Source organism: Oenanthe melanoleuca, chromosome 12, assembly GCF_029582105.1.
Source record: "Oenanthe melanoleuca isolate GR-GAL-2019-014 chromosome 12, OMel1.0, whole genome shotgun sequence".
NCBI classification, from domain to species: domain Eukaryota; kingdom Metazoa; phylum Chordata; class Aves; order Passeriformes; family Muscicapidae; genus Oenanthe; species Oenanthe melanoleuca.
Window position 1 is genome coordinate 361,865 of NC_079346.1, and position 27,747 is coordinate 389,611.

At 54.7% G+C, this 27,747-nt stretch overlaps 1 protein-coding gene across 1 annotated transcript in view; it reads left to right on the plus strand.

Annotated features, from left to right (window-relative positions):
• The window catches only part of SRGAP3 (SLIT-ROBO Rho GTPase activating protein 3), a 66,272-nt gene that overhangs the window by 16,989 nt on the left and 21,536 nt on the right, over window positions 1-27,747 (plus strand). Inside the window, exons 2-6 of the mRNA XM_056501688.1 lie at window positions 14,887-15,079; window positions 18,005-18,167; window positions 22,200-22,262; window positions 26,022-26,207; window positions 27,209-27,337. Coding sequence (XP_056357663.1) covers window positions 14,887-15,079; window positions 18,005-18,167; window positions 22,200-22,262; window positions 26,022-26,207; window positions 27,209-27,337 — 734 coding nt within the window. The remainder of the gene's footprint in view (window positions 1-14,886; window positions 15,080-18,004; window positions 18,168-22,199; window positions 22,263-26,021; window positions 26,208-27,208; window positions 27,338-27,747) is intronic.

Below are 27,747 nucleotides of genomic sequence, written 5' to 3' on the forward strand. Positions count from 1 at the left end.
CCATGAGATGATGGAGAGAGCACAGGGCCATGAGATGATGGGAGAGAGCACAGGGCCATGAGATGATGGGAGAGAGCACAGGGCCATGAGATGATGGGAGAGAGCACAGGGCCATGAGATGATGGAGAGAGCACAGGGCCATGAGATGATGGCAGTGAGCACAGGGCCATGAGATGATGGAGAGAGCACAGGGCCATGAGATGATGGGAGAGAGCACAGGGCCATGAGATGATGGGAGAGAGCACAGGGCCCTCAGATGATGGCAGTGAGCACAGGGCCATGAGATGATGGAGAGAGCACAGGGCCATGAGATGATGGCAGTGAGCACAGGGCCATGAGATGATGGCAGTGAGCACAGGGCCCTCAGATGATGGCAGAGAGCACAGGGCCATGAGATGATGGCAGTGAGCACAGGGCCCTCAGATGATGGGAGAGAGCACAGGGCCATGAGATGATGGCAGTGAGCACAGGGCAATGAGATGATGGGAGAGAGCACAGGCCATGAGATGATGGCAGTGAGCACAGGGCCATGAGATGATGGCAGAGAGCACAGGGCCATGAGATGATGGGAGAGAGCACAGGGCCATGAGATGATGGAGAGAGCACAGGGCCATGAGATGATGGAGAGAGCACAGGGCCATGAGATGATGGAGAGAGCACAGGGCCATGAGATGATGGCAGTGAGCACAGGGCCATGAGATGATGGAGAGAGCACAGGGCCATGAGATGATGGGAGAGAGCACAGGGCCATGAGATGATGGAGAGAGCACAGGGCCATGAGATGATGGCAGTGAGCACAGGGCCATGAGATGATGGGAGAGAGCACAGGGCCATGAGATGATGGCAGTGAGCACAGGGCCATGAGATGATGGAGAGAGCACAGGGCCATGAGATGATGGCAGTGAGCACAGGGCCATGAGATGATGGCAGAGAGCACAGGGCCATGAGATGATGGGAGAGAGCACAGGGCCCTCAGATGATGGCAGAGAGCACAGGGCCCTCAGATGATGGCAGAGAGCACAGGGCCCTCAGATGATGGCAGAGAGCACAGGGCCCTCAGATGATGGCAGAGAGCACAGGGCCCTCAGATGATGGCAGTGAGCACAGGGCCATGAGATGATGGCAGTGCTGCTTGGCTCTGTGATGGAGATGTTCCTGCCCCAGAGCAGGGAGAAGCTCTGTGGTGTTGCTCTGGAATACCTGCAGCTGAACCTCTTTGAGTGTGGTTTTGGGGGTGTGCAGGGTGTTTCTGTGCTCTCCCTGCAGATCTGTGCTGGGCAGGGCAGGAGGGCAGTGACATCCCCCTGGCTCTGTGGGGAAGGTTATTCAGCCAGAACCTCCCCTCTGTATCATTAATTTCTATCTCCCTGGCACAGCAGAGGCTCTGACAGATGCTCATCTCGCCTGTTGATAAAATCCTGCAGTGCTGTGAGATCTGACATCCTCCCTGCCTGCTCTGCTGGCTGATCTGACCCTTCTTCCAGGGCTGGAACTGAATTCTGCTCTGTGCAGGAGATCTGGAGTCTCTGAGGAGGGGATTGTTCAGAGCAGTGATGACATTCCCAGCTGTGCCCAGGTGTGCCCAGGTGAGGCAGTCAGTCTGTCTGGCAGTGCTGGGGGGCTCTGAGCCTGGCTGGAGGGTCCTGCTCTGCCCAGGGGTACCTCAGTTGGGGACACAGCAGCAGCAGTTCAGCAAGGCAACTGCCCAGTCCTGCAAGTCTTTTCCCCAAAAGGTGGGGAAATAGCTCTTTTAGGCTCACTGTTACATTTCTTACAAAGCACACTGATAAGATAATGGTGGCTGGCCTCTAACTGGATTGAAAATGTTTCTTGTAACTCACTAATGTCTTTCCCATCATGTTGCTGTGACTTTGAGGAGGCAGCAAATGCAATTTGCAGAGAATTCTTAATGGCCATTTATTTTAAGCAGGATCCGAGTCCTCACTTGGAGTTTCCTGCCTTTGCTGAGAAGGTTTAAGGTTTCTCTTGTTGTTGTGTGCTGTTTAGTGCCATGAGTGTGCTGGAGCCCCTCCATCGTGCTGGGTGAAGCCTTCAGTTCAGCAGTGTAGTGGTGCTGAGTGTTGGGTGCTTGGCTGGGCTGGCACCAGCCCCTGCCTGGCCACCAGCGGGGCTGCACACCCAGAGCAGTGACAGACACTGACACAGCCCTCTGCTTCCGTCCTCCTGTTGGCAATACCTTGTATTTTCCTTGGTAATTTCTTCCTCTTTTTGTAGAATACTGTATCTTTACTGCTATGGATTCCTGCAGAATTTTGCTGGGAGCAGAGCAGAGCAGCCAGTGTTTGGCAGGATGTGTTTGGGCAGGGCAGGAGCTGTGCTGCTGGGTGCTGCTTTGAGGGCACAGTAACTGCACTCCTGCAGGAAAAACTGCTTCTCCCTGTGCCACTGCTGGTGCAGGAGCTGCCCTCATCAGGGACTGTCATCCACAGGAACAGGCAGTGCTGCTGAAACTTAGCATTTTGTCCTATTTCTGCATTTATTAGCATACACTGATTATTCATAGGAATAATTACCCTTTACCAATTCACATTAATTTAGATGGCTTTTGAAAAGCAATCAAGGAGAGTGGGAATGATAATGCACCAAAGGCATATGGCACAGAGGAAATTGGGTGCATTTTATGTAAGTGGCCATGCCAAGACACTGTCAGCTCTTCCCTTCAGCTGCAGTTACTGGAACCCAGCTTGGTGGCTGTGGCTAAAGGCCACGATGTGCTCCCTACCCCAAAGGTCCAGTCATGCTCTTTGTTCACTTCTGTGTCCCTCCAGAAGGGAACAGCATCATCTTTGGGGGGACAGCATGAAAACAAAGCCACAAATGGGTCATTTCACCTTCCCAGGTGCCCTGCCTGTCCCTGCACAGGCAGGGTTGGATTCTCAGGTGCTTTGTGATCAGGGAGCACACGAAGCTTGGAGGGCACAGCAGATCCTGGTCCCCCTCGGGCACAGGGAAGAGCTCGGGGTGTCCTTCGTGGCCAGGTGTTCCCTTTGAGGGGAGAGGGGCTGGCAGGGCAGTGGGCTCTGGATTTGGGGAGCACACACTGAGCAGGGCTGTGGTGTCACTGCCTGAGCATGGACAGTCTGCTCTGACTGAACGAGCAGGGGAGATGAAAATCAGAGTGTCACGTGGGGCTCGTGCCCTGAAATCCTGACTGTGCTCTTGCTCTGGGTTACAGATGCTGCTCTGGAAGCCAAACGAGATGTGATGGAATAAGAGTGCCCTGTAGACAGAGATGTGGAGTGAGTAATCCTCAGAGAAGGGCAGGAGAGGGTTCAGGAGAGGTCAGAGGGTGGGCTGGGCAGTGCAGGGGAGGTGGGAGTCCAGTGCTCACACACGTATGGGAGAGGAGCAGAAGGTGTGTGTAGTGATGGTGTTTGTGATGCTTCAGTGCCTCAAACCTTGCTGTCTCAGTTCAGGGAGATAAATCCTGTTTTCAGAGGAGCTTGGAGCTGCTCCTGTGCAGATTGGTACAGTGCTGTTCAGCCGGTGCTGCTCTGCAGGAGCAGCCCCACAGCCCAGTGTGGCTCCATCAGTGTTGGCTCCTGTGTGAGCACAAGGCATCCCTCACTGGGAGTGTCTCACAGGAGGAATGGCTCTGCTCAGAAAACAAACACTGCTGAGCTGGGGCACATACAGCTCCGGGATTATTTTGCTGACACTGTCAGGATTTTAGTAACTGAGAACAGATCTCCATTGAGGAGCATTTGCAGGGGACTGATTACACCCTTCACGTGCAGGGAGGGGTGGGTGTCAGTTGTATTAGTCTGGAATAATGTGTTGTCAGGAGAAATGGAGCTGGGGTGGCTCTGTGGCTTCTGCTGCACGTCATTCACACCCTGTTCTGCATTCCATGTGTTATTTACAGCTAAATGAGTGAGTCCCTGAGTTCATCACTGCTGCAGCTTTGTGCTGTCAGATTGGAATGGGGACACTGAATCTGTGTGACAGAGTGGGACTTGTTCCACCAGAGAATTGTGCTAAAGGAGGAACACAGTTATTGCAGGATTGGAGACTTCTGTTTATTCCTGACACTGATGGCAGGATGTAATCATGGAATTAGAAATTCGTGTGAGGAACAGTGACAGCATGCTGCCACCTTTATGTGTTTGAAATTTTATATCTAAAAGATTCTGTTTGCGGCATAAGGAGAAGAGGAAAATACAGTTTTTTACCAGAGGTGCTTTGATACTTCATTTGATTTATAAATTATTTGATAAGCATGGACGTGTGATAGCAAAGAACACTTTTAAACAAAAAGACTGTGAATGTTTTCTTTCAGTTTGGGGTCTGAACTCATGAGATCCCCTATCTGGGACCTCAAGAATTCCCTGGAATATGGCATACTTGCCCCTTGGCAGCAGCAGGTGCAGTTCAGGGGGGATTTTGGTCCATGAAGTGCTGTTGAGCATTGGTATTCAGGTGGGTGAGTTTGCCTGGTTTGTGCCAAGCTGGGCAGGATGGTTTGGAGCAGGGGGAGGTGTGTCCCCAGTGTGTCTAAGCCCCTGCTGTGCACAGGGCTGGGCTCAGTCCCAGGGGTGCTGAGGCTGGCTCCTGCCCCTGTGCATTTTACAGTGGGGAGCTTTAGGCTCCAGCTCAGGTCGAGCTGAGTGGAGAGATGGTGCTAAGCATAGCTCAGAGTCAGGAAATGGGAGCTGGATGTGTGGGAGAGGAGGGGATGACACAGAGCAGAGAAGGGAGGGCTGGCCCTGGGAGCAGCCAGGGACTCTCAGGGTTCAGAGTCCATCCAGGCACTGCTGGTGGTGTCTCAAAGGTTAAAGGTGCCTCTGAGGGAGCTGCTGAGCTCCCCTGGGAAAGGGGAGCCCCTCTGTGCTGCTGCTCCAGGGTGAGGATTGCAGGGGAGGCACAGGGGGCAGCTGCATCTGCAGGGGCAGGGCTGTGCCTGGTGCCTTCAGAAGGAGGAGGAGCAGGACAGTGTGTTTGGAGCATTCCCAGTGTGTAACATTGCACATGATGTATAATGTAGGGGAATGATGGTTCCTGTAGCTGAGCCCGCAGGCTCAGGACAAAGCAGATATCAGGACCATTGAGTTCTCCTCTTGCTAAGCTTGACTTGTCCTTGTTATTAAGGTCATTTCAGTGTGTGTTTTGATAACTGTGAGGTTCTTGTGTAACAACTTCGTGCTTGAGAATTTTTTGAAATTCAATGGGAAAACATTTTGCCAGATTCTTCTCAAGCTGTCAGCTCCTGCTTTGTTACATGCAGGAGTGATAGAGAAACACTTGTGGAAGTAATTTTTCTTCTTTTTCACTCTTAGGCTGGCAGATCAGGAGCAGCAGCTTTTCTGGTGAGGCAGGTGAAGAGGAAGGGAGCACTCTCAGGGGTGGTGAGAGCCTGCAGTCCCTGCAGGAGGGCACAGGGAGCACCAGTTCGTGCTTTGATCAGCCTCTTCCAGTGTCAAACCTGCCCTGAAAATGTGCTAAAATCGCCTGAAGGTTTTGACCCCTCAGGATGATCTCAGGGCCAAGGGAAGTTCAAGATTCCTGCTCAGAGAAACTCAGCATTTCCAAAGGGGAATTTGGGAGGGCTGGAGCAAAAAACCTTCCATATGGAGTGCAGACTCATAGGTAACAATCACACTTTAGAAGATGTTGATGTGTGTAAGGCACTGCTGGTATTTATACCAGCCTGCAGCAAGTCCTTCCTCTCCCTTTAACTAATTGCTGGTTTAATCTCTTCCCAGCCAGCTGGATTGGTGTTGGCATGGTTGGAGGAACATCCCAAGGCCAGGTGGAAGGAGCCCAGGGCACAGGGCTGGGGAGGAGCTCTGTGAGCTCAGTGTGGGCAGCAGTGGCTCAGCTGCCCTGTGATCACAGCTCTCCTGCCAAACTCAGTGTGTTTCTGTCAGATTTCACCAGGCTCTGTTCCTCTGAGCTCCTGAATTCAGGACAAGGAAAGAAAGTGGAAGGCAAAGGAGTTCTGGACCTCCCCACCCATCTGCACTGGGAGGCAGAAGATGTCTCTTCTGTATCGTTTGGGAAGGGCAAAGTGTCAGAATTACACAGGAGAGTGATCAGTGTGACACTGCCAAAAGCAAAAGTAGTGAAAGCAGCTTCTAAGGGAGCCAGGAGCAGTAGTGAGTCAGCAGAGGGGCTGTAAATACCAGAGCTGGTGCAGCTCCAGGGGAGCAGGGAGAGGCTTGGGGGTCCAGGATCCAGGAGTGCTGGGAGAGGCTGTCAGGGACAAGAGAGCCAGAGCTGTAATTACAGGTGCTCTGCACGTGCCTAGTCTGGAGTTGATGGTGGATGTCCTGAGGTGCTCCCTTAGATGCAGGAGAGGCTCAGAGCTTTGGTGGCAGGGGGCTGTGCAGGAGTCTGGACACTCACCTGCCCCGAGCAAACTCTGCTGCTGCATTCCAGGGAGAGCTCCCAGCAGTGAGCAAACCCTTCATCTCACAGGGCTGTGGAGCTGTGTTAGCTGTCTGTGTGTGCAGTTCTGGGAGGTGCAGAAGGAGGGGAGCAGTGCCTGTGTGTGCAGGTCAGGGTGTGCATGGACGTGCTGTGGTCACAGCTGGCAGTTCAGAGAGGTTAAGGGCAGAATAGTGGTCTGATGTGCTTGTGCTGCTGAAGATTATCTGGTGATAAAGTCATGGGATGTTTATTTGTGGGCTGCTTGTATGTGTAATTGCTTCCTTTTGCACCTTGGACATCTGCAGCTGTGTATTTTTTAAATGAATGGTAGAAACCAGGGGCTGGCAGGTTTAATTTTTAATTCCTCTCTACTCTCCCACTCCTGCAGGTCTGTGCCCATGCCATGCTTCCCTCTGCTGTCCTCTCTTCCCTGAATGATGCCAGGCTTCTTGTGCTTCCTTTAGTGTTAGTTGTCAGTCTTTAGTTGGGGCAGAAGTCCATGGCTGTACTTGGAGCAGCCCCCAGGTGCCCCCTGCTCCCCCTCTCTCAGGTGGGGTCCAGGGGGGTGCTCAGGGCTGCTGGGGGCTCATTCCATCCCTCTGCCTCCTCTGTGTTTGCTCAAGTCTGGATTTCAGGTGGGCAGGCAGCTCATCACTCTTCCTGCAGCATTTATGCAGATTGCAGTCTGAGCTTATTTTAGAAGAGCAGAAATCAGGAGCAATTAGCAATCTGCTCAGGCAGGAACTGGGGAAGAGGCAGACACAGCTCTGTGGCATGTAGAGGGCTGGGCTCTGCTGGGCTGGGCCAGTGCTGTCCCTCAGTGGCCATGGGCTTGTGCATCAGCCTGGCCTTGGTGGGCAAGCACTGCTGCTGGGATAGAGCCACTGCAGGGCATGAGTGGGGCTGGAGAAGCAAAGCTGCAGGCTCAGGGGGTGTGTGGGGCTGGAGAGGCAAAGCTGCAGGCTCAGGGGGTGTGTGGGGCTGGAGAGGCAAAGCTGCAGGCTCAGGGGATGAGTGGGGCTGGAGAAGCAAGCTGCAGGCTCAGGGGATGAGTGGGGCTGGAGAGGCAAAGCTGCAGGCTCAGGGGATGAGTGGGGCTGGAGAGGCAAAGCTGCAGGCTCAGGGGATGAGTGGGGCTGGAGAGGCAAAGCTGCAGGCTCAGGGGGTGTGTGGGGCTGGAGAGGCAAAGCTGCAGGCTCAGGGGGTGTGTGGGGCTGGAGAGGCAAAGCTGCAGGCTCAGGGGGTGTGTGGGGCTGGAGAGGCAAAGCTGCAGGCTCAGGGGATGAGTGGGGCTGGAGAAGCAAGCTGCAGGCTCAGGGGTGCAGGGGATGTGGCAGCAGTGCTGTGCAGGAGAGACAGATGTGTCCATGCCTGGGTTCAGGCATGGCTACCAACCCCACAAGGGGCAAGCAGGGATCAGGCATGGCTACCAGACCCCACAAGGGACAGAGGCTGCCCCAGGACACCCCAGGGTGCTGGGGGCAGCTGGGGGGGCTCAGGGCTCAGGCCATGGCACAGCTGAGCTGTCAGGGAGGTCTGGGCAAGGGGCAGCTCTGCCCCTCAGTGACTGTTCACACAAATAAATGCCAGTCTTCATGTGCTCACCTGCCAGCGCAGGCCATTATTTAATTTTTTAAGTGGCTGTTTTCAGCCTGGCTGGTGTCTCAGCCAGTCTGCAAGCCCTGCACTTCTGCCTTGTGTGAAGGGATGTGAATTCAGGGAATTGAGGGGCTCAGCACATCAGAGTAGGGCAGAAGAGAAAGAGGGGATTTTTAAAAAAAATTAGTGCCTTGACAAGAGGAATGCTGGAATGTTTACATCTATATCTTGTGTTCTGTGTGACACAAGGCAAGCACGGCAGGAGAGTCCTGCAGGAGCAGTGCTGCAGCAGCTCTGCTCTGCATACCAGGGGAATCAAGTGAAATATCTGAGGGATTCTTTTCTGGAAGTGATGGACACCTGCAGTGACAGCTGATCTCAGCCAGAGCTGTAGCTGCAGGACCCCTTTTGTCCTGACAGTGCTCCAGGAAAAGCTGTGCACATGGGTTTGTCTGCTGGCTGTTTCCCCTGGAGCTGCCCAAGTCCCTTTAATGCCCTTTTTTGTTTCTGGGTGGGAATTCACCACCCCTGTACTACACCAGGCTATTTCTGTTTGCTTTGGCATTGTTTATCTGTAGCCATCTGGTTCTGCACCCACTAGTGAATGGGATGCCAGGGAGGATGGTGAGAGCAGACAATGTGCTTTATGCTGATTTTCCCTTCTTTAGAAGGCAGGAGCACAATCACTCTGGGCTGAAGACAGGCAGGCCAGGGTGATAATCTCTGCTCTGTGGTGGCAGCTGCACACCCCAGGGATCCCAGTGTAGAACACATTGTTAGCTCCAGCCAAGCTGTCTGCAGCCTGGAACTTGCTCCAGGTCTGTATAAATGAATTCTTGGGAGGTTGTGAGGTGTTGGTGGGTCCTGTCTGGTGTGGAAGGCCCTTTGGAGACAGTGTCCCCCACTGAATATCCAGTGCTCCTCCTGCTCTGCTCTGGAGGTTCTTTATTCACCCTGAGGCACCCCAGGACTGCTGTGCAGCTCTGGGCAGGGTTGTGCTGGTTCTTGGGAAGGTGGAATGCCCCTGTGTTTGTGTCCTGCACGCCCCAGGCTGGCTGGATGCAGTGCTGTGCCTTCCCTGGCCATGGCACTGCTCTCCCTTGCTGTCCCAGTGCTGTGCTTTGCCTGGGACAGGACAGGGAGTGGGCAGCAGTGTCAGCCTGGGGGTGTATTGCTGCTCTCTGAGGCTCTGAGGGAAGCAGCACTGCTGATTCCCCCTGTCCTGGTCAGTGCTGATGGGGGTCCTTCTGCAGAAATTCCAAAAGCACCGTGGAGATAGTTAGTTAGTTAGCCATGGGAGAGCAGCATTTCTGGGGGGATGGGGAATGCTCAGGAATGCTCAGGAGGTTTTGTTACAGGCACATCTGGGATCTGGGTCCAACACTGGAGGTGCACAGAAGGCTTTGGTCAGAGGCACAGTGTGAGGTGGCTGTGCCAGGTACAGCTTTAGGAGCATTAAATCAAATAAAAGAAACTGGGCAGCTGCTGCTGTTGGACTTGCCCATTCCTACAGACTCTTCAGTTTGAGCCTACTGCTTTGGAATTCGTTTTTCTTGTTGTTTTCTGTGTCTCTTTGGACTGGGAGCAGTTTGGCCTCAAAAAGAAGTTCAGGCCTATCTCCTTTGCAGAAAGACACAAGGAAATGGCAGAGATGCCCAAGGAAAGACTTTTTATCCTATCTGTAAAATGAGGTTGTAATCCATCCCTTTTTCTTGAAGATGTTAAGGCTTATGGGATGCTTTCAGATGTGAGATGGAAAGTTCTTAAAGGGAGTTATCTGATATTTTGAATGTGTGTGAGGTGTTACTCTGGGGGAGAATTGGCTCAGTGGATGCAGACTGCACAGATGTTCCAGGCAGAAGGCACTGCTGGGTGATGTGATCTGGTTTGTGATATTTGGTGCTGTCAGGGCTGTGCAGAGCCTGGGGAGCTTGCACAGATACTCGGGGCTGGTTCTAGGAACTGCCTGCAAAGCCCTGCTCTCTAAATGATCTGGGAAATCTTTCCATGCCTGGACTGAGGAATGTGAGGTGCTGAGCTGAGCTTTAGTGCTCTTCTCCTTTATTCCATGGCAGTGGCTCAGGGCAGGATTCACATTCTTGTTGAGCTCTTTCTTTCCCTGTTGAATACGTTCTCCTTTGCATGTTAATAGCTGCCAGAGCTCGGGTTACATCCTTTCAGGGCTCTCAGCTCCTCAGAGGCTCTGCAGCTCTTTTGGTGCTCCCTGTGCAGTGTCCAGGCTGCAGAGGAGGCTCTGGGGCTCGGGCTGTGCAGGAGGGCAGGCAGAACCAGTCAGAGCAGCTCTTTTCTCTGGGGAAAAAGCCACCATCTGTTTTTGTGAGGCTTCCTCTGCTCTTCTTAAATCATGAACAAACACAAGAGATCTGTTCTGCTCTTTCTTTTTAGTGCTTTTTTTGCATCCCTTGTATTCCTAACAGGCAGAAACAGAGTCACAAGCCCAGCAAAGGCTGTTCTGCCTCCCCTTGTCCTGCAGCTGGGGACAGAGATGGGCAGAAGTGGCTGTGGGGCACCAGGGGTTCCCCAAAATGCACAGGCAGCAAGCAGGGCAGTGCCAGGGATCGTGGAATGATGGGGGTTTGCACCTCTTCAAAGTTTGGCTTCTTTAATGTAACACCAAAAACCCCAAAACAAGCAAACAAACCCAAGTCCAAACAACAAAACCAGCCCCAGCCTCCTCGAAGTATTTTTTAATGAGCATTTCTGGAGTCCTGCTCCACTTCCAGTCCTGTAAATCCTCCTTGCCATTGATCAGCACGGTCGGTGCAGGGCACACAGCCCAGAGCCCGGGGTGCAGGGGCAGTCAGTGGGATTTACTGCCCGGGTGCTGCTCTGGCTCAGACAAAAGCGGCAGCAGATGTGAGGGGCTCAGGCTGTGAATTACAAGTGGCCAAGGTTGTGTTCCCAGGGAAACGGGAGGTGCCGGGCTGTGGGGAAAGGGAGCAGGAGGAGGAGGAGCAGGAGGATGCTGCAGCTTGCCAGGGGCTGCAACTGCTCTCTGGGGCTGCTGTGTCCCCCCTGTGCCGTGTGTGTGTCCCCCCTGTGCCGTGTGTCCGTCTGTCCCCGTCCCGTCCCCCCTGTGCCGTGTGTGTGTCCCCCCTGTGCCGTGTGTGTGTCTCCCCTGTGCCGTGTGTGTGTCTCCCCTGTGCCGTGTGTGTGTCCCCCCCTGTGCCGTGTGTCCCTCTGTGTCGTGTGTCCCCCTGTCCCCTTGTCCCTGTGCCGTGTGTGTGTCCCCGCCTGTGCCGTGTATGTCCCCCCCTGTGCCGTGTGTGTGTCCCTCCCTGTGCCGTGTGTGTGTCCCTCCCTGTGCCGTGTGTGTGTCCCCCCTGTGCCGTGTGTGTGTCCCCCTGTGCCGTGTGTGTCCCCCCTGTGCCGTGTGTGTGTCCCCCCCTGTGCCGTGTGTGTGTCCCCCCCTGTGCCGTGTGTCCCTCTGTGTCGTGTGTCCCCCTGTCCCCTTGTCCCTGTGCCGTGTGTCCCTGTGCCGTGTGTCCCTCTGTCCCCTTGTCCCTGTGCCGTGTGTCCCTGTGCCGTGTGTCCCTCTGTCCCCTTGTCCCTGTGCCGTGTGTCCCTGTGCCGTGTGTCCCTCTGTGCCCCATGCTGGGAGAGGATTTCTTCTGTCTCCTCCTCAGCCTTAGAGAGGAGGGACCCCTGGGCAGCACTGGGCAGCACTGGGCTCCAGGCTGAGAGCACCTGGAGAGGCAGCAGGACCCCAGAGCCAGGGAGGCTGTGACTGCCACTGGCTCTGCTCTGGGTGCTCTGGTCCCACCTGGCACACAGGGTGTGTGGTTTGAGCTGCTGTTTCTGTTCTTACATTGGATGTAATTGCAGCACACCATTGTATCTGTTCTCACTCTTGATCTGTGGGGTTTGAGGCTCAGCTGAAGTTAGCAACAAACACAGTTTGGATTCCCTTGGTTGGTTTTCTGGTTCTGTGTGTCCCAGGAGCAGGGCTGCTGTGGAAGGGAGCTGGGTGCTCTGCTTCACCCTCAACACTTGTTCCCTGCTGCTCCTCACCAGCCAGTCTGGCTTTCAGATCTGCATGCAGACACTTCTGAAGGGAAATCCACTGCCAGTAACTGCTGTGGGTTTGGAGTATCAGAGTACATGACAATGCCACCATCCTGTGCAGGCAGGGAGGGAAGGGGCTGTGAGAGCAGCATTGGGATCTGCTGCTGTGCCTATTGCTGGCAGAGCTTTGCCACCTTCTTGTGCTTGCTGAGCTTGTTGTCAATCTTTTCAAGGCTTCATTGTCACCATATCAGCTGTGATACTTGCTCTTGGACAGTGAGGAAGTGTTCTCATCTTCCTTTGCTCTTAGCATTAAACCAGGGCAGGGGTTTCCCAGGAGAGAAGAGCTCGCTGGGTTCAAGGTACAATTTCTTACACTTGCAGTTCCCTCCTGAGTAGTTGCAGATGAAGATGTTCCTCACAAGGCACGGTGTGGGTACAAGGGAAGCTGGGGCTGTGCATGTGCGGTGCTGCTGCTGGGGATTACAGACACACGTGAAAAAAGCTGAAAAATGCCAGGTCCACAGGAGTGGCTTTCATACTGGAGAGAAGTGCTTTGCTTTCTGTTTTTCTTTAAGCTGGGAACATCTCGTTTCAGATAAAAGGCTTGTCTTGTTCTTTGTTTTACCAGGAGCAGTATCTCTTGTCTTTGTGTGGGCAGTGATGTTACTGATCACAGGCAGGAAGGAGAGGGAGGGGGAGCTTTGGCTTGCTCTGGGCTGTTTGCTTTCCCTGCAGGTCCCCCTGCTGCCCAGGGAGCTGTGCAGGTGGATGCAGCCCTGGCATTTCTGTCTGGATGCTGCAGCTGTGGCTGCTCGGCTGTTCCAGCTCGGCAGTGCCACTGCTGGCCCCTGGCAAAGCTCTCCTGGCTGCAGTGCTCTCAGGGAAGGTGGATGTGCCTCTGGAGCCCCATCCCTTGGATCCCCTGCTGCTGTTGGCAGTGGCTGTGTAGGGAGAGCAGTGCCATGGGCACCTGTGGGCTCCCAAAACTGCCCTGCCATGGACATGCATGTGTTCCTACAGCTCTGCCCTGCCATGGGCACCTGTGGGCTCCCAGAACTGCCCTGCCACTGTCCCCTGCCTGCAGGGACTGAGCCTGGCTCCTTGGGATCACACAGACACTCAGCTGCTCTTGGGGCTGTGCTGGCCACAGCTGCCCATAGCTGGGTTTCCTGGTGGGATGGCTGCATGGACCATCCATTTCAGAAGGGATCCAGGCTCGAGGTGCATTAGCTCTGTGTGTGACAGAGCTCTCCCAGGGGATACAGTGTGTGCTGGTGAAACATGGGATGACAGAGCACTGGGAAATACGTCTGAGGTATGTGTGTTCTGAACAGGGCTAGACTTTTAGGGAAGGCAGCATAAAAGGGGCATAAAAACAATTGAGACTCAAACAGCCTCGTTAGTGTGTTCTGTGTTTGTGTAAGGATTGGATCCTCCCTGAGTCCAGCTTGCTGTGCTATATTTGCAATGAACTATTGGGTCTAATCCCAGTTGTGAGAGAAGAATGGCTTTTGTTGCCAAGCACATTTTCTCACTTGTCACAAATCAGTGGGGTGAAGCATATGTTGGAGGAGCTGTCTCAGGCTGCCTGGCCTGTTCTCCTGGATGGATAACTCAGGGAATTTGGGTCATTCAGCATCGTGGGGCAGCCCCCTTGCCCAGCTGGGGGTGCTGGGCTGCACCCCGAGCTCTGGGCTGTGTCCTGCCGGCTCAGCTTTCATCCAGCCCGTTGCTGGAGAAACTCTGCTTTGTCTGTGCTGCACAGAGCCTGGCTGGGGCTGGGGGGAGCTGTGCCAAAGCCCCCCTTTCCTGGGGGAGGGGGAGGAAGCTGGCAGGGGCCTGGCTCTGCTCTGCAGCTGCTGGGCAGGGCTGGGCAGGGGCTGTGCCCAGGGCAGCACCAGTGCAGCTCCCCCAGTGCCCAGGGATTGGGGCTGCCCCAGTGCCCACGGCTCACATGGACATTTATCAAGAAACAATATGTTCATATGAAAATAGTGTGTGATTTCAGGTAGTACCAGATAGATAGAAGTATAGTTTCTGCTTTTGGAAGGCAGCTGGAAGCTCTGAGGTTGCTCTCCCTGTTGTAAGACTATTTGTTTTGACAAGGAATAAGGTTTAACATGAGGCTGGCCGATAGCAGTGCTCTGCCCTCTCTTGGGGTGCAGATCCTTTGGCCTTACTGAGCCCTGAGCTGGCTGCAGGGCTTGGAGGGAGCGGCAGCAGAGCTGTGCTGGTGGCTCTGGAGAGGGAGGGACCCTGCTGGCCGTGTCTGTGCTGGTGTGCTGCTGTCTGTCCCTGTCCCTGTCTGTGCTGCTGTCTGTCCCTGTCTGTGCTGCTGTCTGTCCCTGTCTGTGCTGTGTCTGTCCCTGTCCCTGCCTGTGCTGTGTCTGTCCCTGCCTGTGCTGTGTCTGTCCCTGTCTGTGCTGTGTCTGTCCCTGTCCCTGTCTGTGCTGTGTCTGTGCTGTGTCTGTCCCTGCCTGTGCTGCTGTCTGTCCCTGTCTGTGCTGTCCCTGTCCCTGCCTGTGCTGTCCCTGTCCCTGTCCCTGCCTGTGCTCCTGTCTGTCCCTGTCTGTGCTGTGTCTGTCCCTGTCCCTGTCTGTGCTGCTGTCTGTCCCTGCCTGTGCTGTCCCTGTCCCTGTCCCTGCCTGTGCTGTCCCTGTCCCTGTCCCTGCCTGTGCTGTGTCTGTCCCTGCCTGTGCTGTGTCTGTCCCTGCCTGTGCTGTGTCTGTCTCTGTCCCTGTCTGTGCTGCTGTCTGTCCCTGTCCCTGTCTGTGCTCCTGTCTGTCCCTGTCTGTGCTCCTGTCTGTCCCTGTCCCTGTCTGTGCTGTGTCTGTCCCTGTCCCTGCTGACGCCGTGTCTGCCCCGCAGAGATCCGCAGCCAGCTGGTGGAGCAGCTGAAATGCCTGGAGCAGCAGTCGGAGTCGCGGCTGCAGCTGCTGCAGGACCTGCAGGAGTTCTTCCGCAGGAAGGCCGAGATCGAGCTGGAGTATTCCCGCAGCCTGGAGAAGCTGGCCGAGCGCTTCTCCTCCAAGATCCGCAGCTCCAGGGAGCACCAGCTCAAGTGAGTGGCACTTCCTGGGGCAGACTGGGACGTGTGGGCAGAGGGTGCAGTGGGCAGTGCAGGGTGCAGTGAGCAGTGCAGGGTGCAGTGAGCAGTGCAGGGTGGGTGCTGTGGGAAGTGCAGGGTGCTGTGGGGACTGCAGGGTGGGTGCAGTGAGCCCTGCAGGGTGGGTGCAGTGAGCCCTGCAGGGTGGGTGCAGTGGGCCCTGCAGGGTGGGTGCAGTGGGCAGTGCAGGGTGGGTGCAGTGGGCCCTGCAGGGTGGGTGCAGTGGGCCCTGCAGGGTGGGTGCAGTGAGCCCTGCAGGGTGGGTGCTGAGAGCACTGCAGGGTGGGTGCAGTGAGCCCTGCAGGGTGGGTGCAGTGGGCAGTGCAGGGTGGGTGCAGTGGGCAGTGCAGGGTGGGTGCAGTGGGCGCTGCAGGGTGGGTGCTGAGAGCACTGCAGGGTGGGTGCAGTGGGCGCTGCAGGGTGGGTGCAGTGGGCGCTGCAGGGTGGGTGCAGTGGGCGCTGCAGGGTGGGTGCAGTGGGCACTGCAGGGTGGGTGCAGTGGGGACTGCAGGGTGGGTGCAGTGGGCGCTGCAGGGTGGGTGCAGTGGGCGCTGCAGGGTGGGTGCAGTGGGCCCTGCAGGGTGGGTGCAGTGGGCAGTGCAGGGTGGGTGCTGAGAGCACTGCAGGGTGGGTGCAGTGGGCAGTGCAGGGTGGGTGCAGCCAGGTCCGTGGTGGCAGCAGTGACCTCTGTCTGTCCCCTCCCTGAGCTCACAGCAGGAAATGGATGTGTCCCTTTCCAGGGTTTCCATCCGTCCCATCCCTGAGTGGGGCTCACAGCAGGAACTGGACGTGTCCCTTCCCAGGGTTTCCACCACAGCATCACTGACCTGTCCTGAGTGAATTTCACTTTCTGCACATTTCTTTAGCAATACAATGAAAATTGGAATTGGGTACTAGGAAGGAGCCAAACTCTTTGATTTTCTGGCGGGTTTTGAATTGAGCCACGATTTGGTTGTGCACACAGTGGAGGGCTGGTCCTGGCCCTGGTTTCTGTCTGCAGCCCAGTCCTCAGCTGCCCACGTGCTGCCTGTTTCCTGCAGCTCACTGGCAGGCTCAGCCTTGGAAGCAGTTTCTGGAAATGGAGTTTACTGCACTTTATTTGCAGTACAGTGTGTGTTTCTTCAGTGCTTAGCTATGTGGTGTTGGAGGGAGGCAAATCCTTAGTGGAAATATTGTGAAACAAAGCTTTGAAGTAGGAAATATGAACTCAGTCCTGGGATTGTGTGAGAATCAAACCAGTGATGCAATTGTGAAATTCATGAATATGTAAATATTCATGTTTTCAAAAGTAGCTTCCTTTCAGTCTAACCACACTGGTGAGCTTGGCTACAACAGAAAATATCTAAACAAAACAGAAAGAAAAACAAACTTAGCTCAGAATTTCAGTTTGGAGCTGAGTGCTCTGTGGAGAGGATGCTGGCAGTGACCCCAGGGTCAGTGGAGGCCACTGGCCATTGCAGCTGGGGGCTGCTCCCCATGTGTGTGCCAGGCCAGGGGTGTGTGCCTGGGCTCTGGGGGTGGCCCTTGGAGCTCCTGCTGGGTGCTGGCAGCTGCCCAGTGCCTTTCACAGAGCTGGGCTTTGCCTGCTTGCTGCCCTTCTCCTCACCAGCCCCAGGCTCTCTGTTTCTTCCTCTAACCACTGGTGATTTTTTTTTTCCTGTTTCAGCTGCAAGAGCAGTGATGTTTGCTGTTACATTACCAAATCCTATTTATTCCATATTACTAAATCCCATTTAATCTGGTTACTCAGTCTCTCCAGTGTGAGGCTTTACTGCTGCCTTATGGCAAGCCCTGCTGCTGAGGAGGTGCTGTTCAGACCCTCTGTGTCCTTTGGCATCTGCCTGTTGTGTGCTGCTGGATGCTGCAGTGTGCACTGAGGAATTGGAGGAGCCCTGGTTCAGAGATGGAGCCCCAAAGGTTCAGGGGTGTCTGGGCTCACCCATTAGCTCACAGCAGTAGTGGGGCTTTCCTGCAGCTCTGGGAGTGCTGCTGTGCAGTGTCCACAGGTGACAAGTGGTTCTCTCCTGTTCTAGAGGATCTGGGCACAAGTGCTGGTGCTGGTGGTGTTAACTGGGTCAAATTGATTCCAGTGCTGAGTCCTCACTGTCCATTCCACATCCAGAGATTCCCTTAATGCATTTTCCTCTTCCAGCCTGCTCTTACCTGCCCTCAGCAGGCTCATCTGCACCCCTTCCCCAGCTGCCCACCTGTGTCATTATTCTGGTGGGGCTGTGGCACTCCCAGGATTTCCAGTCCCTCCAGCTCCTTTGTCCCCATGTAGCCATGTGCAGTGGGCTGTGCCCAGCCCTGGCTCTGGCAATCTCATGCTGGTGCAGAGCCCTTTCATGGGCCCTTCTGCAGTGGGTGACAGCTGCAGTCACAGTGTGAGTGGAAGGAATGAGCTGTCACCCTGCTCCTGGGCTGCTCTTCCTTACCCAGGGATGTCTCTTCTCCTGTGCCATCCCCCAGAGCACCCAGTTTGGGAAGGGCTGGGTGAGGTGCAGGTCCCTGGGTGCCCCTGGGTGCCCCTGGGTGCCCCTGGGTGTCCCTGTGTGTCCCTGTGCTCCTGGGTGCCCCTGGGTGCCCCTGGGTGCCCCTGGTGTCCCTGTGTGTCCCTGTGTGCCCCTGGGTGTCCCTGTGCGTCCCTGTGCGTCCCTGTGCTCCTGGGTGCCCCTGGGTGTCCCTGTGCTCCTGGGTGCCCCTGGGTGTCCCTGGGTGTCCCTGTGCCCCTGTGGGGCAGTGCTGGTACAGCTGTGGGCAGAGGTCACACCCAGTGTCTGTGCACAGGAGGGAGGTGATGTGCTGACTGCCTTCATTTGAGAATGTGTGCCTTGAGACGTGCTCACCTGACCTTCTTGGGCTCTGTGTCCCCAACTGCAGGAAGGACCAGCAGCTGCTGTCCCCTGTGAACTGCTGGTACCTGGTGCTGACGCAGACCCGCCGGGAGAGCCGCGACCACGCCACGCTCAACGACATCTTCACCAACAACGTCATTGTCAGGCTGTCCCAGATCAGTGAGGACGTCATCAGGCTCTTCAAAAAGGTACCCTGGGCAGCCTTGCCCCATGGCATCCCTCCTGGGATAGAATTGTCACAGAGCAGATCCTGGCAGGGACTGCCACTGAGAGTCTTTCCAGGGGCAGTTTATCCCAGAGTTTTATCCTATACACTGAGATCCAGACCTGTCAGGTCTGGAGTGACAGGTGTGACCTGGTGCTCAGTGTCAGTGCCAGAGAGATGGGGGTGGAAATGTGATGACTTTTTTTGAAGGCTCAGGGAGGGTTTCAGAGAGCAGATCAGAGCAGGCTGCTGGGTGGAGCCTGCCCAGGGGCAGGGTGACAGCTCAGGAACAGGGTGACAGCCCAGGAGCAGGAGACCCTTCATGGTCAGGGCTTGTCTTGCAGTTTCAGCCTGACTGGAGAATACATTTCATGTGGTATTTTTATGGCCAGTTTCCTCTAGTTTATAGATCTGACCTAGAAATTAAACTGCAAGGTTGGATTTGTGTTGGCTGATTTGATATGGGGTATCATCCCTTTTGCTGTTCTCCTGCCTCCAGAAATTGAGAGTTTTGGTATTTGTTGGTTAGTCCAGTTTTGTCTCAAAATTTCCTCCTATTTGCATTTTGCTCTGGACCATTTTTTGAGATTTATATTTAAACTATCCTTCTGCTTTCCCTGCCTATGTCTGTGGATGGTCTTGTTTGGAACCACAGGAAGAATTCAGCCAGCTTGCAAACAAGGACACATATTTGAGTGTTGTATGTCAATCCTCAGCCAGGACAGGATGGTGAAGTATTTCATCCACTCAGCAGAATTATTTCTTTGTGTTTGGTGTTCTTCCATCTCCCCTCATTTTTGAAATTAAATTTCACCTTCTAAGGCTCAACATTTAGGTTTGATAGAACTGGTTGCTGCTTGTTTCTCCATCCCCCATCCCCTGCCAGGAGAGCTGGCATGGCTCTGTCTGCAGCTGCCAGAGCCAGCACCTGCTTTGCATCCAGAGGAACCTTTACAGTTGTGAAAATCTGTGTGAAATCTGAGATTTCCCTGTGTTTGTGTTTGCTCCTTGCACTTACCTGTTCCTGGGAATAATGTTCAGCTAAATCAGGGAAACTCTTACTGTGTGCCAGAGTTTGCCTTTCATGTGGACAGGGGGGCTGCCACTTCTGGGCATATTCAGGTTGTTTATTTTTCTCAGCCTGTGCTCAGAGGAGGGATCTTTCACTGTGGTGTCCAGTCTGGCTTTGTGAGGTGGGTGAAGAGCCCCAAGCCCTCCTCAGGGCTTGGCAGATAACCCAGCTGCACAAGGGTTAAAGCACCCTCACCCTGGTTCACTGCTGGCTGTGCTGGGGATTGCTCTTGGTGGTAAATTAGGGTAAGGTTTTTTCCCAGAAATGTCACTTTTAATTCTTCCCATCCAGAGTTTGTTAATGGCCTGTGACACATGCAGGGACAGAAGGAAGCAGAAGGTTTTGTGCTGGCTGTGTTCATTATGCAAATACAAACAGTCCCTGCAGGGAGGGCTCAGGGGCAGCAGGAGCAGAGCTGGGGGGCAACCGCTCAGCAAGGGCTGATGTGCCTGGGAGGATGTGGGGTGCTGAGCTGGGCTTTCCTGGGTGCCCATCACTGAACCAGGCACTGGGCTTTGCTCCTCCCCAGCCAGCAGCAGCTCCAGCCCCTCCTCTGTGTCTGCCTGGGAACCCTTCCAAGCCAAACCATTCTGTGATTCTGAGAGGAAAGCAGCAGAAAACTCCATAGTGCAAATTCCCCTGCAGCTCCCAGTGCCAGTCACGTCCCCCAGGCAGGAGGAGATGGGTGTGGTGGTGCTGCTGCTGGGAAATGGAGATGCTGGGATGTCCCTGCAGGGAAATGGAGATGCTGGGATGTGTCCCTGCAGGGATCTGGTTCTGGAGATGCTGGGGTGTGTCCATGCAGGGATCTGGAGATCCTGGGGTATCCCTGCAGGGAAAAGGAGATCCTGGGTTGTGTCCCTGCAGGGATCTGGAAATGGAGATGCTGGGGTGTGTCCCTGGAGATGCTGGGGTGTGTCCCTGCAGGGATGTGGATCTGGAGATGCTGGGGTGTGTCCCTGCAGGGATGTGGAGATGCTGGGGTGTCCTGCAGGGCTCTGCCTCTCTCTGCTGTCACCATGAATCCTCACAGTGTAACCCAGGTGAGGGACCCACTGCCAGGCAGGTGTTTTCTCCTCCCTCACCTCCTGCTGTGGCAGAGGGAAGGAAGTTTGATGCTTCTTCCAGGTGTGGATACAGGAAATTACACATTTGAGCCAGAGCATTGCTATGTCCAAAATAAGGGTGCTGGGATCCCAGTGTGGGGTTTAATTGAGTTTAGTTACAGCCTGTGCTGCATTGTCCTGGTGGAGGTTGGATGAAGAAGTGTCTGGGTGGCAGCTCTTGCCTTTGTCTTTAGAATAAGTGTTCTCTGTTGCCAGTCATCCATGCTGCTGCTTCCCACAGTTAGTCAGCAGTGGCAGGATTTTTAATAAATTGCTAACCTGAATCCATTGCTGTCTCAGTGAACAGCTGTGGGTTTTAGGAGGAATGTGAGGCACAAAGGAAGCAGCTGAATTGTAGTTTGGGTTTTGTGGCTGGTGCCAGGGACCTGGAATGATGTTTTGGTGTTGCTCCTGTAAGCACACAAATGTAATTTCTTGGAGGAGAGGGAAATCCTTCAGCTGCTCACTTGCCTGTGCTTGGAAGAGGCTCCAGCATCCTCAGTGTGGGCACTGCTTTTTGGATACTGGGACACTCCCTCTGGGTACTGGGTGTGGGTACCATCCCTTGCTTCAGGCTCTGCTCTAAGTCCAGTTTCCAATAATCTAGATTCAGGTTTCAGAGTATGTGGGCTGTCCCATTGACTGGAGTTAGAGGATCTTTCCATGTCAAGGGCTCCTCTCATCACCCAGCCTGGTGGAATGTTGTTTTCCCTGCCCATGTGCACAAAACTTCCTGGAGTTATTTGAGGAAATCTGGAAGAAACTGCTCAGTTGTGTTTTGGTTTGGTTGAGGGGAGGGAGGAGGGGGTATCTATACTTAGTTTAAACACATCTCCAAGCTATAATAAGTGTTTCCTAGCCAAGAAGATTCCATGGAGAGGTTTGTGGTGTAGTTGCAGCAGGCAGGAGAGCAGGGTGAGCACATGGCAGCACCTCCAGCTGTGGGAGCAGCAGAGCTGGTGTGATCTGCAGCCAGCTCCAGGGCTGTGGCCTCTCCTGCAGGGCTGTGTGAGCATCTGCCTCATCCTGCCTGCCAGGGAGAGGGAGAACAGGCTGGCACTGGGGCTTCAGCAGCCAGGAGGATGCCAGCAGTTCCTCCCTGGCAGTGAGTGCCTCCTCAGCTGGCTGAACTTTGGCGGCTGCCCTTGTGAAACTGGAAACTTTATTATATAACTGTGGTGTAGCTGTTTTGCAATGTTCTTTTTCAGAGGTGCTTTGCTTCACTCGGTCAGAACAGTGAAAATGAGCTGCTGAGAAGCTGGGGTGGGTCATGCCAAGGGAGGTGTAAGCCTGGGGTGCCTGTGCAGGGAGCCCTGATAGTTCCTTGCTCTGGAACAGCAGCAGGTGTGTTTAATGACAGAGCTGCAGTTTCAGATCAAGGCAGATTGACAGGTGATGCTGTGGGGCTGGAGAGTGCCAGTCTGGGAGCTGCAAACCCACAAATGCTGCTGGATGATGGACACCCTGCCAGTGTCAGAGTGAGTCCCAAACTGGGGGAGTGTCGAGGTGTTGAGTGTTACACCCAGTGGGAGCTGGCTGTGGGCTGGGAATGATTTCTACCAGTGGAAGGGCAAAGCAGTATTGCCTATAATTTTGGATTCATCTGTTTTGCAGGATAAATCAGTTAAATGATGTGAAATTCCTCCTCATGGTCTCTGAAGCCCAGGTTGGGTGATCCATGGGCACACATCAAATGAACACACAGCAGTTGTGGCACTGCACTTGGAGGCTTTGCTGCACTGTGTATTCACATTTATGACTCCTCTGAAGTGTATTTTCACTTCAGAACTGCATGTTGTGAGGTAACAGTCTCCCCTCTTGTGTTCTTGTCCTGCAGAGCAAGGAGATTGGCCTGCAGATGCACGAGGAGCTGCAGAAGGTCACCAATGAGCTGTACACGGTGAGTGTGAGCTGCTGCCAGCCTGCTGAGGGGACACAGCACCTGGGAGCTGTGCCCTGGCTGTCCTGCACCCTCTGGGGAGTCTGGCCCCTCCCTGGCTGCTGGCAGTGCTGCAGGATGTCCCACAGCCCCAGCTGGCTCTCCCCTGCTTCCCCTGGGCTTGCCTGGGGATGCTTGGGGTGCTCCAGGGTGATCCCTGTGGTTCTCTCTCCTGCTCTGGCTCTGGCTCCACTGTCACCTCCTGGCCCTGCTCAGACTCTGGTGATTTCCAGCCCCAGTGGCTCTGAGCTGGCTGTGCTTGTTTGTGGGACCCTCCCTGGGCATGACCTTCTGCTGGGAATGCACAAACCTCTGCCTCAGAGGGGCTCAGCTCTGTGCCCTGGGGAGACTTTGCTCTGTGCCTCCCAGTGGGATGTGCTGTTAGTCAGGACATAGCTCTTCAAGCAGGTTTTGATAGCAGGGTACTGAAAGTCTTTGTGTTGCTGCTGCCTCTTGCCCTGTAGCAAATGTTTTTTCTTAAAAAGAAATATTTTATTTGTGGTTTAGGAGCAACAAAACCATATAAAGTCTGCCTTTTGTTGGAAAATGGAGATAATAGATTTGCTTTCTTTCATTGTGTCTGTAACTGGTACATAAATAATACTGCAGTGGGTTTATTCCTAAACAATCATTCTGTTTCATCATTTTAAGAAACAGGCCTCAACAACATAGCATGAATGATTGTGTTTGAAATTTCTGCCATAAATCTCCTCTTAACAGGTTTGTTCCTGCATTGGCTGGTGAAGGATCTGATTGTTGTGAGACCTGCAGTGTGGGTGGACAGCAGATCAGATTGAAAAGCCTCTGTGAGATTTGGGAGGGCATTGTTGATGGCTGAATGTCACAAGCTGTGTTAGGGGTGGTGACTAATTAAGATTAATTACAGCAGCAGCATGACAGATGCTAAACAAGGGAAGACTAGCAAGGCTGGGCTGACCTGGATGGCTGTGGGCCAGTCTGCCCTGAGCCCAGCCAGGGACAGGGGCTCACTGGGGGCACTGGGGGGTCACAGGGAGGGCACTCAGGGCAGTCCTGCTCGTCCTCACAGGAGCTGGGATTTGTCCCAGCCCTGCTCTGCCTGTGTGCTAAGCAGACTGGTTTGGGTGGTGAAGCAGACTGGTCATTTTCCTGCCTCTGGCCAGGCCTTTACCCACAGCTCATCCCTGCCCTGGCTTTTCAATCCTCTCCAAGGGGAATTCTGCACATTGAGCAGAAACTACAATTTTTTAAGGCTTCTCAGGCATTCACTGTCTCAGACTTAAGCCAAAACAACCACTCTGATTTTAACTCAGCCTTGCTGCTGTTCTGGTGCAAGTCACCCTGTGGACTCTGTATGCAGAGAAGCAAAGGCACACTGGTTTTAATCAAAACAGAAGTGGATGACTTTCATTCTGAAGTGGAGATGCTTGTGAATGGTTCTGTGCAGAAATAGTTCAGCTGTGAATTAAAACCAGCTTTGTTCTTTGGTTCCTTTGGTTCCTCCTGATGGATTCCAGCAGAGAGGTGCCAGCTGGAGCTGGTGAGGGCAGGAGGATGAGGGACCTGGGCTGTACCTGACATTGTCACCCCAATTGTGCTGTGGCTCCACTGCTGGGTCAGGGCCTGGGGATGAGCTGCTGGGGACAGCAAAGCCCCAGGAGCTGGAGGCTGCCAGCAGTGCCATTTCTGGCTGGTATTTTGGCAACAGCCTTTATCCAGAACGTGTAATTAATATGGAAAACACAACTGGTGTTGTTAAATAACTAATGAACATTGGAACATGTTTTTCTTCCTTGGCTGCAGCTAATTAAGTGATTTGCAGGAAGGATCCCTGGGCTGCAGCTGTGGCAGTTTGTCTGTGTCACAGCAGTGCAGGGACAGGCTGATGTGATTGCAGGCACCAGGGAATTGCAGATCAGGGCTGATTGCTGCACTGCAGCCTGGCCCTGGCCAGAGTTAGGGCAGGTATTAAACAGAAATACCCCCTGAATTTGCAGCTGTGTGGCAGGGCAGCTGCTGAGGGGCACACTGAGCTGTTCCAGATGCCTGTTTTGGTTGGTGACTGTCCCACAACCTTCAGATTTCACAAAAATCCTGCACTTTGGTCCCCTGTCACTCCTTGGGCTTCTCTGTCACGCTGTGCCAGGGCTGCAGAAACCTTTCCTCTGACTCCTGCAGCCCTGACATGCAGCACTTGGCTCTCACTTCCCTCTGGGTGTTTCACAAAAAGATGTGGCTGGTGAGGATGAGAAGGGCTCAGTGACACCCTCTAGTCTTTCTCTTTAAGAAAACCCGAGGAATCATCTGGTGCATGTGTGTCCTGTGACATTCAGTGCAGAAAAGGCAGTTTGGAATACGTGGCTGGAATTGCAGGGTTTGGAAATGCAGCAGCTCAGGGCCAAGGCAGGAACCTTTGCCCAGTGCCCCTTGCCTGTCCCTGCACTGGGATGGGGTCTCCCTGCACTGGGATGGGGTCTCCCTGCACTGGGATGGGATCTCCCTGCACTGGGATCTCCTTGCACTGGGATCTCCCTGCAGTGGGATGGGATCTCTTGCACTGGGATCTCCCTGCAGTGGGATGGGATCTCTTGCACTGGGATCTCCCTGCAGTGGATCTCCCTGCAGTGGCAGGTTTGTGGATGCAGCACTGGGAGTGCAGCAGCTGAGGCTGTGCTTGGCAGGAGGAGGGATCATGAGGCTCAGCCTGATCTGCTCCAAGTCAAACACTGCAGGGTCCTGCTGGCAGCTGCAGCTGAGGAAGCTCTGTGTTTTCTTCATTAAGCCATGTGTAAAAATCCCCTGCATTTGTGGGTTCCTCCTCTCTTTTAACTCTTGCGCATAAGGCAGCCTGTCCCAGCCCGTCCCAGTGTGTCCCAGCCCATCCCATCCCAGTGTGTCCCAGTCTCCCAGTGTGTCCCAGTGTCCCAGGCTGTCCCAGGTTGTCCCAGTGTCCCAGCCTGCAGAGCCCAGCCCTGCTGAGGCTGATGGCAGGGAGCAGTCAGGCACTATGGGCTGTGCCAAGGCAATGTGAAATGAACCATCCACATCCAAAGGGATGATACAAGGGGACAGGGTGACTAAAGGCATAAAGAGAGAGGAGCAGATGTGTCCCTCCTGCCAGCTCTGGTAGAATGATCCCGTGTGCCCTTTGGGCTCTTGTTTCTGAAAGGGAAGGTTGTGCTGGAAGTTTTCCTGTCGAGTGCTGCAGGATCAGCACCATCTCTCCTGGATGTGCAGTGTGAAGGACAAGGTGCTGCTGCACCTATCCTGGCACTGCAGCAGCAAGGGGGGATGAGGTGTGACAGGAGACAAAGCCCATTTCTGCCTGGGATTGCAGCTGCTGCACTTCTGGATGGTTCTGCTGTCTGGGTGGCAGAGCAGGGGCTGTCTGATGGCTTAGCAAGTGTGGGAACAGAGGGGTTGGGTCAAAAGGGAGTTCAGAGTGGCTGTGGCCTCCCTCCCAGTCACTTGTCATGGCCCCATATCCCAAGTGCAGAGCTCTGGGGTTATTCTTGTTTTCCTGTGGGAGGGCATGCAGTGACTGCAGGTGTGTGCTGGATCACATCCCCACAGTGGGGCTGTGTCACACAGCTCTTAGGCCAGCCTGGAGAATAGAAATAGGGCTGGGGTGAATCTCTCAGGCTTTCCTCCCCTTTCCAGTGCCCCATAGCCCCTGTCCCTGCTGCTGTGTCCTGCTCTGGGCCACCAGGGGAAGGTGGCTCATGCCTCCTGTGCCTGCAGGTGATGAAGACCTACCACATGTACCATGCAGAGAGCATCAGTGCCGAGAGCAAGCTGAAGGAGGCAGAGAAGCAGGAGGAGAAGCAGTTCAACAAGGCAGGGGACATGAGTGTGAACCTGCTGCGCCACGAGGAGCGGCCGCAGCGGCGCAGCTCCGTCAAGAAGATTGAGAAGATGAAGGAGAAGGTGGGAGAGAGGGAAGGGGGGCTGGGCTGGGCTGGGCTCCCTGCAGGCTGCAGGGTTGGCCCCAGCCTTGTCTCTGTCTGTGGGGCCGTTGCTGGGTGCTGGGAAGGGCTTGGGAAGGCTGGTGTCCCGTGTGTGTGTTCTGCTGGAGGCACCCCAGGGTGCACCCCAAGTGTGGGGAAGGGCCAGGAGCAGCTTCTAGAGAAAGTCTGACTCAGAGTCAGGATGGATTGACAGGGACAGGCAGTGCAGCCTTGGACAGGGTGCTGCACTGACTCCCAGTAGTGAAAAAATAGTTGGATCTCTAAAGTACCAGTGTTGTTCCTCTGCAGAGTGTCTGGGAGTGAGAGTGCAGTATTTAGATGGATTTGCTAGGCAAAACACTTTGTGCCATTCTGGCCTCAGCAGATCCCCCAGGCCTCAGGATCTCCACAAGTTTTTGTGTTAATTCTGCAGAAAAGGGGATAGCTTCCCCAGCAGGATGCATTTGCTGGCTGGTGCTCCCAGCCCTGGGACATTTCTAACAGTGAACTTCTCAGAAGGGTTAATCTTTTGATTCAGCCTTCAGAGCAGGGATCTGCCTGAGCAGATGTCCCAGATCTGGAGCACATCTGCTTTCCTGCAGTTTTGAATTCTGGGTCCTGTTCTGAGTTGTGTAGCTTGGGCCTCTGGGCCAGATTCCACTTTGATACAGCTGCACACATCTGGAGCAAGTCCAAACATATGTCAGCATTTCTGGGGGAAAATTTGGCCCTCTGGTTTTGACTGATGCCAAAATCCCCAGCAGCAGCTGTGCTCAGGGTTCCAGGCACCTCTGAGCAGGATGCACTGACCCTGGCTGGCTGCCAGTGTGGGGGTGTTCAGTGGGATCTCCTCACCCTGGCAAGGTCCCTGTTTGCACAGCAGACACCAATTGCAGCAATTCCCTCCTCACACCCAGGCTGCAGGGAGAAACTGGCAGTGCCATCCTGTTTGTGCTCTGACACTCCATTGTGCTTTTTCAGAGACAGGCCAAGTACTCTGAGAACAAGCTGAAGTGCACCAAAGCCAGGAACGACTACCTGCTGAACCTGGCGGCCACCAACGCGGCCGTCAGCAAGTATTACATCCACGACGTGTCCGACCTGATCGACGTGAGTGCTGCCCTGCCCAGCCCTGCACTGCCCAGCCCTGCACTGCCCAGCCCTGCCCTGTCCAGCCCTGCCCTGCCCTGCCCTGCCCTGCACTGCCCTGCCCTGCCCTGCCCTGCACTGCCCTGCCCTGCCCTGTACTGCACTGCCCTGCCCTGCCCTGCCCTGCCCTGGCTGCCCTGCACTGCCCTGCCCTGCCCTGTACTGCCCTGCCCTACCCTGCCCTGCCCTGCCCTGGCTGCACTGCCCTGCCCAGCCCTGCCCTGTACTGCCCTGCCCTGCCCTGCCCTGGCTACCCTGCCCTGCCCTGCCCTGCCCAGCCCTGCCCAGCCCTGCCCTGGCTGCCCAGCCCTGCCCTGGCTGCCCTGCACTGCCCTGGCTGCACTGCACTGCCCAGCCCTGCCCTGCCCTGC